This window comes from Puntigrus tetrazona, chromosome 16, assembly GCF_018831695.1.
Source record: "Puntigrus tetrazona isolate hp1 chromosome 16, ASM1883169v1, whole genome shotgun sequence".
NCBI lineage: Eukaryota > Metazoa > Chordata > Actinopteri > Cypriniformes > Cyprinidae > Puntigrus > Puntigrus tetrazona.
This window is the reverse complement of record NC_056714.1, coordinates 26,744,738-26,757,159: the sequence shown is the minus strand read 5'-3', so window position 1 is coordinate 26,757,159 and position 12,422 is coordinate 26,744,738. Positions and strand designations below refer to the sequence as shown.

At 35.9% G+C, this 12,422-nt stretch overlaps 1 protein-coding gene across 1 annotated transcript in view; it reads right to left on the bottom strand.

The window, feature by feature from the left end:
- Positions 1-12,158, bottom strand: part of myom3 (myomesin 3) — a 62,763-nt gene extending 50,605 nt beyond the window's left edge. Inside the window, exons 1-3 of the mRNA XM_043261714.1 lie at positions 12,005-12,158; positions 8,398-8,524; positions 3,428-3,532 (exon numbers count right to left, since the gene is read on the bottom strand). Coding sequence (XP_043117649.1) covers positions 3,428-3,532; positions 8,398-8,504 — 212 coding nt within the window. The 5' untranslated portion in view covers positions 8,505-8,524; positions 12,005-12,158. The remainder of the gene's footprint in view (positions 1-3,427; positions 3,533-8,397; positions 8,525-12,004) is intronic.
- Between the last annotated feature and the right edge of the window lie 264 nt (positions 12,159-12,422).

Genomic DNA, 12,422 nt, shown 5'->3' with positions numbered 1-12,422 from the left:
AAGTTATAAAAAGACACTTTGTATGTAATAATAATCTTCACTCATCTTGTTAATTGATTTATTGATTGGGGATCAAAAACCTATTTGACTAATTAAAATGCAATTCAATTTAAACTTAGTTTTTTTTTATTCTGCGTCTCTCTTTGTTTATTCAAAATTAGCGGGTATCAAAAATGTTTTAGTTTTTTTCTACATAGTAATACATACGCTTTTATTACTTTAATTGGCGTAGTGTATGCGTTTATTAATTCTATATTTATGGAAATAAGGCTTTAAAGTTCAATAACATCTAAAAACACTATTGAGTCTGAAAATAAAAAAAAGGTGTAGAATGGGTTATTTACAATTATGATATATTATGATATATATACTATTCAGAATTTTATTTGCATGCAATATTGCAATTTTTTTTTAGAAAATCTATAAAAATTATAAATATGATCATATGATAGAGTTAACATGAAGACTTTACATGTTTCAAAGGTCTTTTAAAAGAAGATTTTCCTCTATTACTCACATAAACGCATACAAATACAAGCTCCCCGTTGCTTCTCTTTATTACATTTTCATGCACTTCTGAACGTGCGAAATGAAATTATGATTAAATGAAATTATTATTACGTTTGCTTGCCTCTCTGTGCCCACGCCCTGCGTTCTGATGCGGCTCAATTCACAATAACATGTTTTTCATTCATATTATTTTCATTGATGTGTTTTCTGGTGTCAGAGAAATATGAAATTAAAAAGAAATAGAGACTAAATTCACCCTTAAGAGTACACAAGCAGATGTAACATAGTGTTTGATGCACTTCATGATTAAATAATCCTTTTTGCATCAATGTAAAATATAATAAACGAGTAATCTAAAAGTAATCCAAAAGTAATCTGATTACATTACATAAAATGTGTATGTTACGGATTACAGCATGTTACTGACTACAGTGTTGGTCATGTAATCAGGAAACAGTACCGAATTATGATTTGTTAGTAATCTATCCCGCTCTGTATAGGATTTATTCATATCTTCCAGTTTTATATGTTTGTATTTTTTTAAATATAATACCCAGCCTCAGGCATTTAGCACCGATGTTGTAGGAGCTGATGTATTTTCCGAAGTTTTGAGCGTTCGCCGCTGTTCTGTTTCTCTTCTGCAGGTTTTTTCTCGCCGGATGAATTTGCATGTGTCCTATTTTTAACGCGATGAAACCCACAACTGTGTTCATGTGGTGTTTACCTCCATCTGAAAGTTTGTGAGTGATGTGGAAACACTTCTAGAGTCACGTGCTGAGCTGCTCACCTGAACCCATCCTCGCCTCTCTGTGCTATAACTATACCGTGTTCACAGTGTGTGTGTGTGTGTGTGAGTGTGTGTGTGTGTGTGTGTGTGTGTGTGTGTGTGTGTGTGTGTGTGTGTGTGTGTGTGTGTGTGTGTGTGTGCGTGAGTGTGTGCTTGAGTGTGTGTGTATGTGAGTGTTTTTATGTGTTAGTGTGCGTGTTTGTGTGTTTGAGTGTGTGTGTGTTTTTGTGTGTGTGTGTGTGTATGTGTGTGCGTATGTTGTTACTTGAGTGTGTGTGTGTTATGTGAGTGTTTTTGTGTGTTTGTATGTGAGTGTGCTTGAGTGTGTTAGTGTGCGTATTTGTGTGTTTGAGTGTGTGTGTGTTAGGTGAGTGTTTTTGTGTGTGTGTGTGTGTGTGTGTGTGTGTGTTGTGTAGGTGTGTGTACATTTGAGTGTGTGTTTTTGTGTGTGTGTATATGTGTTATGTTAGTGTGTGAGAGAGTGTGGGCATTTATTTGTGCATGTGAGTGTGTGTGTGTGTGTTAGTGTGCATATTTGTGTGTTCGAGTGAGTGTGTGTGTATGTGTTATGTTGTTACTTGAGTGTGTGTGTTAGGTGAGTGTTTTTGTGTGTGTATGTGAGTGTGTGTTGTGTTTTGTGTAGGTGTGTGTACATTTGAGTGTGTGTTTTTGTGTGTGTATATGTGTTATGTTTGTGTGTGAGAGTGTGTGGGTATTTGTTTGTGCATGTGAGTGTGTGTGTGTGTGTGTGTATGTGTATGTGAGTGTGTTAGTGTGCGTATTTGTGTGTTTGAGTGAGGGTATGCATGTGTGTTATGTTGTTACTTGAGTGTGTGTGTGCTTGAGTGTTTGTGTGTGTGTGTGTGTGTGTGTGTGTGTGTGTATGTGTTATGTTTGTGTGTGTGAGAGAGTGTTGGCATTTATTTGTGCATGCGAGTGTGTGTGTGTGTGTGTGTGTGTGTGTGTGTGTGTGAGTGTGTGTTTGAGTGTGTTAGTGTGCATATGTTGTTACTTGAGTGTGTGTGTTATGTGAGTGTTTTTGTGTGTGAGAGAGTGTGGGCATTTGTTTGTGCATGTGTGTGTGTGTATTTGTGTGTTTGAGTGAGTGTGTACTTTTGTGTGTAGTGTTATGTTGTTGAGTGTGTGTGTGTGTGTATTTGAGTGTGTGTGTGTTATATGTGTGTCTTTGTGTGTGTGTGTATTTGTGAGAGAGTGTAGGCATTTGTGCATGTGTGTATTTGTCTGTTTGAATCAGTGTGTACTTGTGTGTGTGTTATGTGTGTGTGTGTGTATTTGTGCAAGTGTGTGCTTGAGTGTGTGTGTATGAGTGTGTGCTTGAGTGTGTGTGTATGTGAGTGTGTGCTTGAATGTGTGAGTGTGTGTATGTGAGTTTGTGTATGAGTGTGTGTGTGTATGTGAGTGTGTGTGTATGTGATTGTGTGTTGTGAGTGTGTGTGTGCACTGTTTTTTGTGGTTTATGGGGACATCACACCTATAGAGAGTCCTCATAAACGTGTGTGTGTGTGTGTGTGTGTGTATTTGTGAGAGAGTGTAGGCATTTGTGCATGTGAGTGTGTGTGTGTATTTGTCTGTTTGAATCAGTGTGTACTTGTGTGTGTGTTATGTGTGTGTGTGTGTATTTGTGCAAGTGTGTGCTTGAGTGTGTGAGTGTGTGTGTGTATGTGAGTGTGTGCTTGAGTGTGTGTGTATGTGAGTGTGTGCTTGAGTGTGTGAGTGTGTGTGTATGAGTGTGTGCTTGAGTGTGTGAGTGTGTGTGAGTGTGTGCTTGAGTGTGTGTGTATGTGAGAGTGTGCTTGAGTGTGTGAGTGTGTGTGTATGAGTGTGTGCTTGAGTGTGTGTGTATGTGAGTGTGTGCTTGAGTGTGTGAGTGTGTGTGTATGAGTGTGTGCTTGAGTGTGTGAGTGTGTGTGTATGAGTGTGTGCTTGAGTGTGTGTGTATGAGTGTGTGCTTGAGTGTGTGTGTATGTGAGTGTGTGCTTGAATGTGTGAGTGTGTGTATGTGAGTGTGTGTTGTGAGTGTGTGTGTGCACTGTTTTTTGTGGTTTATGGGGACATCACACCTATAGAGAGTCCTCATAAACGTGTGTGTGTGTGTGTGTGTGTGTGTACCAGGTCCGGTGGCGTGGGAACTTGGGTCCGGTCAGGATCTCCTTCACAGACATGACATCGCCGGGGATGATGGGATAGAAGTCGCTCGGAGAGGCCGTTTCCTCACTGATCAAACACACAGATAAAAACACTCATCACGGTTCTGAATCCATCTTCATCTCTCATTTCCCGTCTTTCACTTCTTGTGTTAAACAAACTAATAAAGAAAGTAACATAATATTTAGACAACACTATCAAGAACACGTTCAAGTCATATACTGCCAAAATGCACTAGAAGGAATGAAGAAAGAAGGAAAGAAGGGACAAATTAATCATGAATAATATAATTATTTAATAATTTAATTTATTTCCCCCCCGGCAAAAAACTCCCAAAAAGCTATATTTTTCCTTTGTGAGGATAAACAAACAATTCGACCGAAAATATTTGGATATTATTTTTCAAACTATTACTACACTTTTACATCGTGAAACATTTTTACATGTACTTTTAACATGCTTTCACATTGAAAATAATTTTACAGTTTTCAGTGTATTTTTGATCAGATAAATGAAGTCTTAGTGAGTCTTTCTTAAGGATTATTGTCCTCTTTTACAGCAAAAAATGTTTGAAAACAATAAATAAATCTACTGTACTAATAATTATATATATATATATATATATATATGTATATAAAATTATATATATATGTATATAAAATTATATATATATATATATATATATATATATATATATATATATATATATATATATATATATATATATATATATATATATATATACACCTTTTTTTTTTTGCATTGTAACAATTAATGTAATAAAAGTCTAAATCTTTTTAGGTAATATTCTGATATTATTAAGAACATTTTCACGTAACATTTCACCCCAAAATACAACTAAAATGAATTTAGCGAATGAATATTTTGCTGCATTTTCAAACCTTTTTTTCCTCTTTCTTTTCATTTTTTATTGCTTTTTTTTCTGTAATTTGTCATTTCACGTCACTCGAGTGAACAGCAGCGGGCGCCGTACAGACTTTCCTCTCTAGAATCTGGCTTCAAGTGTGAATTATACAGGAGGTCACAGCACGTACGGACTTCACACCAAATGAAGCTGGCAACCGGATGAAAATAATGACCGGAACTGATAAAACCCTCCTTTACAAACGCTTCCTTCAAACGGCACGCTTCACGCGCAATTCTTTTACTTAAGCAGCCGCAGACGTGTAAATAATGTAACACTTTCATTCGAGCTGCTGAAAGGCGTTTGAAGCCGGCGTCACTGAGACGGAGAGAGAAGCGACAGACAGACGGAGCGAAAGAGAGAGTTTCTGACAGAAAGCTGTCACTCTGTCAGTCGCTTTGAAAAGCTCTGCATCTGTTACAAACAACATTCAGTGATATTCAGAAGATGCACACTAATCTAGACGTGTTTTAATTTCGTTTCATGTTGTTTTACTTCTTAAATGTACATTTTTATTTGTAATGGGATTTAGTTTTACTGAAAGATGAGGGATATATTTGTGTTCGGAATTGTATTTTTTTAAATTAAATTAATCTTATTTTATTTATTATTCTAATATAAATTATTCGTATAATTTTGACATTTATATTTAATAATTTAACTAATTTATATATCAATAATTTAACTGAATATAAAATGTAAATAATGCAATATTGGATATAAACTTAATTGTATTTTGAAATTAAATGCGTTTCTTTAATTTACATTAATTTAACCCTAACCCTAACACTACATGCAAACATTTTAATTCAATTTAATTCAATTTAACGGAAAGGTCAGTAATACATGTTTGTTCAGAAAATGTACAAATCTAGGGTTTTGTATATTTTTTTATTCATTAAATAGAATGAATCTTTATTACTTATTTTAAAATGCAGGTTTATCTAATTTTACATGCATATTTAAATCTAATAAAAATTAAATACTTTAATATGATGTAATTTTTCATTTTACATTTTTGACATTTAATTTAATTTTACTGAAAGATTAGCAATAAAAAAAATAAATGAATGAAAAAATTTACCTACTGGACCGGTGAGTAAATTAAAAAATACATTTATATTATTACTTTTTTTAGTTTACAACAGTTTTTCTTTTCCTGCTGCAGGGACATTATTTTTACTGTCTTTTTCTGATAATTTGATGATTTTTAAAAGCCTTAAAGAAGGCACTGCTTTCTTTACCATGACATGTATTCGACCAAAATAAAGTGAACCTGTTTTGCAATTTCATATCTCTCTAATCGAAAGGCTAAATTTTATATTTTCTCTTTATGTCTAAATTTGAGTGAAAAAATGAATATATTTACAAATGATTTTGAGTGAAATATGATGGGTTTTCTTGACTTTGGCTGTGTTTATGTGCTCTCTCCTCATAAATGAAATCAGAAACAGTCCTTCAGTCGATCCAGACTTGTTCGGACTCTCGTATCGAGGCTCACCCGTCGTATTAAAGTTCGTCCCGTTCTCAGAGGAACACGACGACAAAAGCAGAAGTTACCTACATGTTTGCGGACCTGAATGTGTCCTGACAAGCCGACGAAAAAAAGAAAAGAGGGAAGTGATTGAGATTAATGGTGTAATCTGAGCTGGGGTGAAGAATGGCGATGCGTGAGATTCGTTTAACAAACAAACGCGGTCGGTTTTCACTTTGACTGTCAAATCAGCCAGGAGAGAAGTTGAAGTAACTGAAACGTTTATTGTGTGATTGAATGAACCGTAAACAAGGCTTTTTGTCAGTTAACGGCCCGTGCCATGAGCATCAGTAACTAAATAGAGTTACGCTGCTGTGATGCTAAGAAGTTTTTCACTGTACTCTACGCTGCAGGCGATTCGTCCGACGCATTTGAGCCCAAAATAAAATAAAAAAAAAAATAAAATAATAAAAAAATAAAATAAAATAATATAATAAAAACAAAATAAAATTAAAATAAAATAAAATAATAAAATAATTAATAAAATAATAAAACAATAAAAACTAAATAAAATAAAATAAAAAAAAAAAAATAAATAAAACAAAATAATAAAAAATAATAAAAATTAAATAATAAACAATAAAAAAATAAATAATAAATAAAATAAAATAAAATAAATAAAATAAAAAATGATACAAAATAAAAATAAAATAAAATAATAAAATAATAAAAAATAAAATAAAATAATAAAAACAAAATAAAATAAAATAAAATAAAATAAAATAAAAACAGGAGTCAAACGGTTGGAATAATTAATATTTTTAAGAAGCTTGCATGTATTTGTTAGAAATACAGTAAAAGTGTAATATATATTATTATTATTTAAAATAGCCATCTGCCATGAAAATAGGTGTAAAAATATAATTTATTTTTGTGATCGAAGCTGCTCCAGTCTTCAGTGTCGCATGATCCTTCAGAAATAATTTCTCTTGCATTATAAATGTCTTCACCGTCACTTTTGATCCATTTAATGCATCCTTGAGGAGAACTTCTTCAAATTTCTGAACAAATCACGTGACACCGAATGCTAAAGCGATTACGCTGAAAATTGAGCCGCGGATCACAAAACTATATTGCATTTTAAAACATATTAAAATGGCACACAGTTATTTTAAACTGTAATAATATATACAATTTTTGAAACTTTATTTCTGATCAAACGCACGCAGCCCGGTTCTCAAAAAAGCCTCAATTCCTCCAGCCTCGTCTCTGGCGCTACACTGTATCACGATGCGCATGCTAATATGATAAATTAAGCTCGAGGAACAAACAATAGAGCGATGATGCATGAATGCCCTGGCCGGGTTTCAGCGCAGTTGGTTTTGAGGAGCTCGTGTTGGTCTATTGTTATAAATCTGGCCTTGAACGCTGCCGGTGTTCAGCTGGGAATGAGCTCAGAATAACTGCAGCGCTCGTCCTGAATGTCAGGCAGAAACAGCTGCCTCCCCGTCACTCACCGTCATGATCCCCGATCTCTGCTACTCATTTAACCCCACGCTTTACTCCTTTAGTCACTATTTTGCATGCAATAAACCAATGCATGCATGTTCACACTGCGATCATTATACTGACATGATGTTTTCGTCGGAGTACACTGTAGTTACTGCCACCACATCCTCTTTATTATAACCAGGTTAAATAAAGTAAACAGCAGAGGTACGATATTTCCACATATACAGCATACAACTTACCTTTCGTAAGGAATTAAACATACACAAAATAAATAAGTTACATCAAACCCAAATCAACATTGAGCAACACTGACTATAGCTCACTAAGAAATATTATGTAATTATATTAATATTATTGCTTAATATTACATTATATTGATTGTTACAAAGCAATATCTGTCAACACTGACTATAGCTCACTTAAAAATATTATGCAATTAAATTAATATTATTGCATTATATTATTATATTATATTATTATTACATATTTCACTATGCATTTATTTTGCATTATTGCATTATCTACATAAAACTCCCAAAGTAGATTATTTTAAGGCAATAAATTAATTAATTGAATAAATTAAATTAAATTAATATTAATAATATATTAAAACGATATATTAATTATATACGATTTCTTAATATAATACATATAATTTATTTCCTCATTTATTTATGCATTTATTTATAACTAACACAAATTGACATTAATTTGAGGCACATAAAAAAAGGCTAGGCTTAATATATCATGCAAGAAATCTATATATTTTTGCAGTGAATTTGTCCTTTTTAAACAAGAGCAGCTCACACACGATGCACGTTGTATTTGTATGATTCCGCATCGTTTGCACGGGGAAAAAAAACCCAACGCAGCAGGTTAAGACAGGACGAGTGACTGCGTTTAGGAGAGCCGCTAAGAGCCGGGGTGTTGACCCAGCTGCTCTCTGGTGGAGCTTCACTGATTAAAAGCTCTAACTCTGATGGTTTACAGGGCTGTGCTGAAGCCGGGAAGCGTGTGAACTACCTGGATTTGAACTTTCTCTTCTTGATCTGGGACGACATCTGCACGCCGTGAGACATCTGCTCCGTCTGCTGCTCCTGCCCGAGCTCTCTTACTATTTTGGTAGCCATCGCAGAGCACTCGGCGGCACCTGCGCGGGGCAGAAGCACACAGCTGTCAGAGAATCGCATCGCATCCACGGCCCGGGTCACGGCCCGTTTCAGTCATATTCATGCGGCACACGTGCGATACGAAGGGCTGATGCAACACATCACATTACGGAAAAAACATTTCAAAGGATTTCGGGTCATTCGGGGGTTACTGGCATTAACGAAACATTAAGAAATCAAATAAAACGCAACCTTTTATTTCGGCTGGTTGCAACGAACAAAGCAGGCAACCAACGGACGAAACTTTTGTACTTAGAAATGTTTTGCATGAAAACGCTCAGGCAAATGAACTACGACAAAACATGCTTTATTTGTTATAAAACAAACGTCAGCTGAAATAAGGAGAAATATAAAAATGGCTAAATATTATTTCGGGTAGTTGCCAAGAAAAACAAACAAACTGTACTTAAATATTAATATATTTCAGTATTATTATATTTTGCATAAAAAAAGAATGCTGTTAGAATTATTTTTAACTAAAGCTACAACTAATGCAATTAAAAAACATTAATAATTTATATGTTTTATCATTTATCATAATGCACAAAACCCACACACACACAATTAAATTACTAAAACTTTAAGTTTAGCAATTAAAAAATAAAATAAGAACAGACAAAAAATCTTTTTTGTGAAATTTGTTTGTTTGTAGCTATATTTTAAAGTATTTTGTATCCCAAATTCTTACTGTAATGCATTTTTTTATTAAATGATAAATAAAAAATAACTTATGCATATAACAATTATTTACTGAAAATGTAACAATCTTCAATCTTATTTTTCTTCAGCTTTTTTTTAGACATGTCTTGAGTTTCATCCAAACACTACAGCAGGTGAGAGTCGAAAAAGAGCAGAGGGACACGCATTTTGTCAGGATCCTGTTAAGAGTCCCTCTGCGAGCTATTGTGAGAATAATATTTCATTAGTTGTGCGGCTGGATGCGGCGTGTGAGAGTCCCGCAGTCATAAATCAGCCCTCGACCATCCAAACAGAATCAGGTCGAGTCTGAAGGATGGCTTCATTTACCCCAGACTTACAACAACCACCTGCTTTACCATCAGAGCCCTCCACTTTAACCAGATCACATCTACAGCAGAGAGAGAGAGAGAGAGAGACAGAGACAGAGAGAGAGAGAGAGAGAGAGAGAGAGAGAGAGAGAGAGACAGAGAGAGAGAGAGAGAGACAGAGAGAGAGAGAGAGAGAGAGAGAGACAGAGAGAGAGAGAGAGAGAGAGAGAGAGAGAGAGAGAGAGAGAGAGAGAGAGAGAGAGACAGAGAGAGAGAGAGAGAGAGAGAGAGAGAGACAGAGAGAGAGAGAGAGAGAGAGAGAGAGAGAGAGAGAGAGAGAGAGAGAGAGAGAGAGAGAGAGAGAGAGAGAGAGAGAGAGAGAGAGAGAGAGAGAGAGAGAGAGAGAGAGAGAGAGAGAGAGAGAGAGACAGAGAGAGAGAGAGAGAGAGAGAGAGAGAGAGAGAGAGAGAGAGAGAGAGAGAGAGAGAGAGAGAGAGAGAGAGAGAGAGAGAGAGAGAGAGAGAGAGAGAGAGAGAGAGAGAGAGAGAGAGAGAGAGAGAGAGAGAGAGAGAGAGAGAGAGAGAGAGAGAGAGAGAGAGAGAGAGAGAGAGAGAGAGAGAGAGAGAGAGAGAGAGAGAGAGAGAGAGAGAGAGAGAGAGAGAGAGAGAGAGAGAGAGAGAGAGAGAGAGAGAGAGAGAGAGAGAGAGAGAGAGAGAGAGAGAGAGAGAGAGACAGAGAGAGAGAGAGAGAGAGAGAGAGAGAGAGAGAGAGAGAGAGAGAGAGAGAGAGAGAGAGAGAGAGAGAGAGAGAGAGAGAGACAGAGAGAGAGAGAGAGAGAGAGAGAGAGAGAGAGAGAGAGAGAGAGAGAGAGAGAGAGAGAGAGAGAGAGAGAGAGAGAGAGAGAGAGAGAGAGAGAGAGAGAGAGAGAGAGAGAGAGAGAGAGAGAGAGAGAGAGAGAGAGAGAGAGAGAGAGAGAGAGAGAGAGAGAGAGAGAGAGAGAGAGAGAGAGAGAGAGAGAGACAGAGAGAGAGAGAGAGAGAGAGAGAGAGAGAGAGAGAGAGAGAGAGAGAGAGAGAGAGAGAGAGAGAGAGAGAGAGAGAGAGAGAGAGAGAGAGAGAGAGAGAGAGAGAGAGAGAGAGAGAGAGAGAGAGAGAGAGAGAGAGAGAGAGAGAGAGAGAGAGAGAGAGAGAGAGAGAGAGAGAGAGAGAGAGAGAGAGAGAGAGAGAGAGAGAGAGAGAGAGAGAGAGAGAGAGAGAGAGAGAGAGAGAGACAGAGAGAGAGAGAGAGAGAGAGAGAGAGAGACAGAGAGAGAGAGAGAGAGAGAGAGAGAGAGAGAGAGAGAGTACATACAGTCCAGTGTCTCTCTCTCAATGAACACAGACTGCTCAGAGTAACATTCACACCAAACGGCTGGGTTTTCCTCTCTGTTTTTATAACGCCGAAAGCTCAGAGAAACAGGAACGCAAGGAAGCACGACTAAGTGTTAATTAGGATTGTAGAATTTATGAACAAAACGTGAGCGGTGCTTAATTTGCTCGGGTGCTTGCTTTCTGACCCTTATCTGATGAGTTATAAGCATAGTATAATACATAATACAATATAGAAGGGTTTGTTAGAAGAACCTGAGCATGCAATCATTACTTGGTACAAAATAAACATGAAATAAAATTTATTTCTGGTAGCTATCAAGGAAATATCGCTTATTCTCATTTAATTTAAGCTGAAAATACACAATAAAATGATTAAAACTATTTTACATGTTTAAATAATATATTTATTTATTTATTTGACATTTTACACATTATTTTCATGAATTTTAAGCATGCAACTGTTGTTGCGGGGATGCAAACATAATATAAAATTAAAAAGTAATAATAAATATTACTTTAAATAAACCAATTATGAAAAATAAAGTACGTTTATAGTAAACAATGAAATATAAATTAATTAATCACAACTTGACCTGAATTAAATGAAATAAAATAACATGAAATAAAATATGAAACTTCAAAATGTTACCAAGGCATTAGTGGTAAAGGTAAATATATATATATATATATAAAGAAAGAATTAAATGTAATTCGTAATTTAAAACGTGATGTGGACACGCTTTATATATTGTGTCACTTTTTGTTTTGAATGACCTATGGCTGTAAGTGGAAAAATATTATATATATATATATATATATATATATATATATATATATATATATATATATATATATATATAAAAAATGGGATTACAGCCTTTTTAATAGCTTTTCAACATGCAATACTTGTACTGAACAGGAGAACTAGTTTCACACTGGTCATGCACTAATGGTCTGAACACAAGGAACTAGTATTAGTTAATTTAGCAAGCGACGTGAATGTCTGATTTTGATCTTCAGGTCTGTACTAAAGCAGAGAGAAAACCGCAAACAGCCTGAGAGCCGGGGTTATAAGTCCACTCACGTTCTTCAGGCCTTTAAGATGATCAGCAGAACGTCTCTCCTCCTCCTCGACCTTCAGCCGTCTCTCGCTCTTCTGCTCAAGTCTCAGCTCCTCTGAGCGTCCCGGCTTCTCCGTCTGACCTCACAAACTCCTCCTCGAGGAGGTAAATATAGAGCGACAGCAGGAGCAGGCGTCCAGATAGACTTCCAGTGAGATCAGAAGACCTGGGATGACACTGCATTGTGGGTAAAAGAGATCCGTGGAAACAATGCACGAAGACCTCAGTAATAAAACATGCTCAGATCTGCTTTAAAGCCTTTGAAGATCAGATCAGATCAGATCCTGACACTCGGTTTGGAAATGACCCCGGACGACGCTTTAACTCTCACGGTCTGCAGCCGTGGAAAAAAAACACTGCAATGCATGGTGTTAAAAAAAA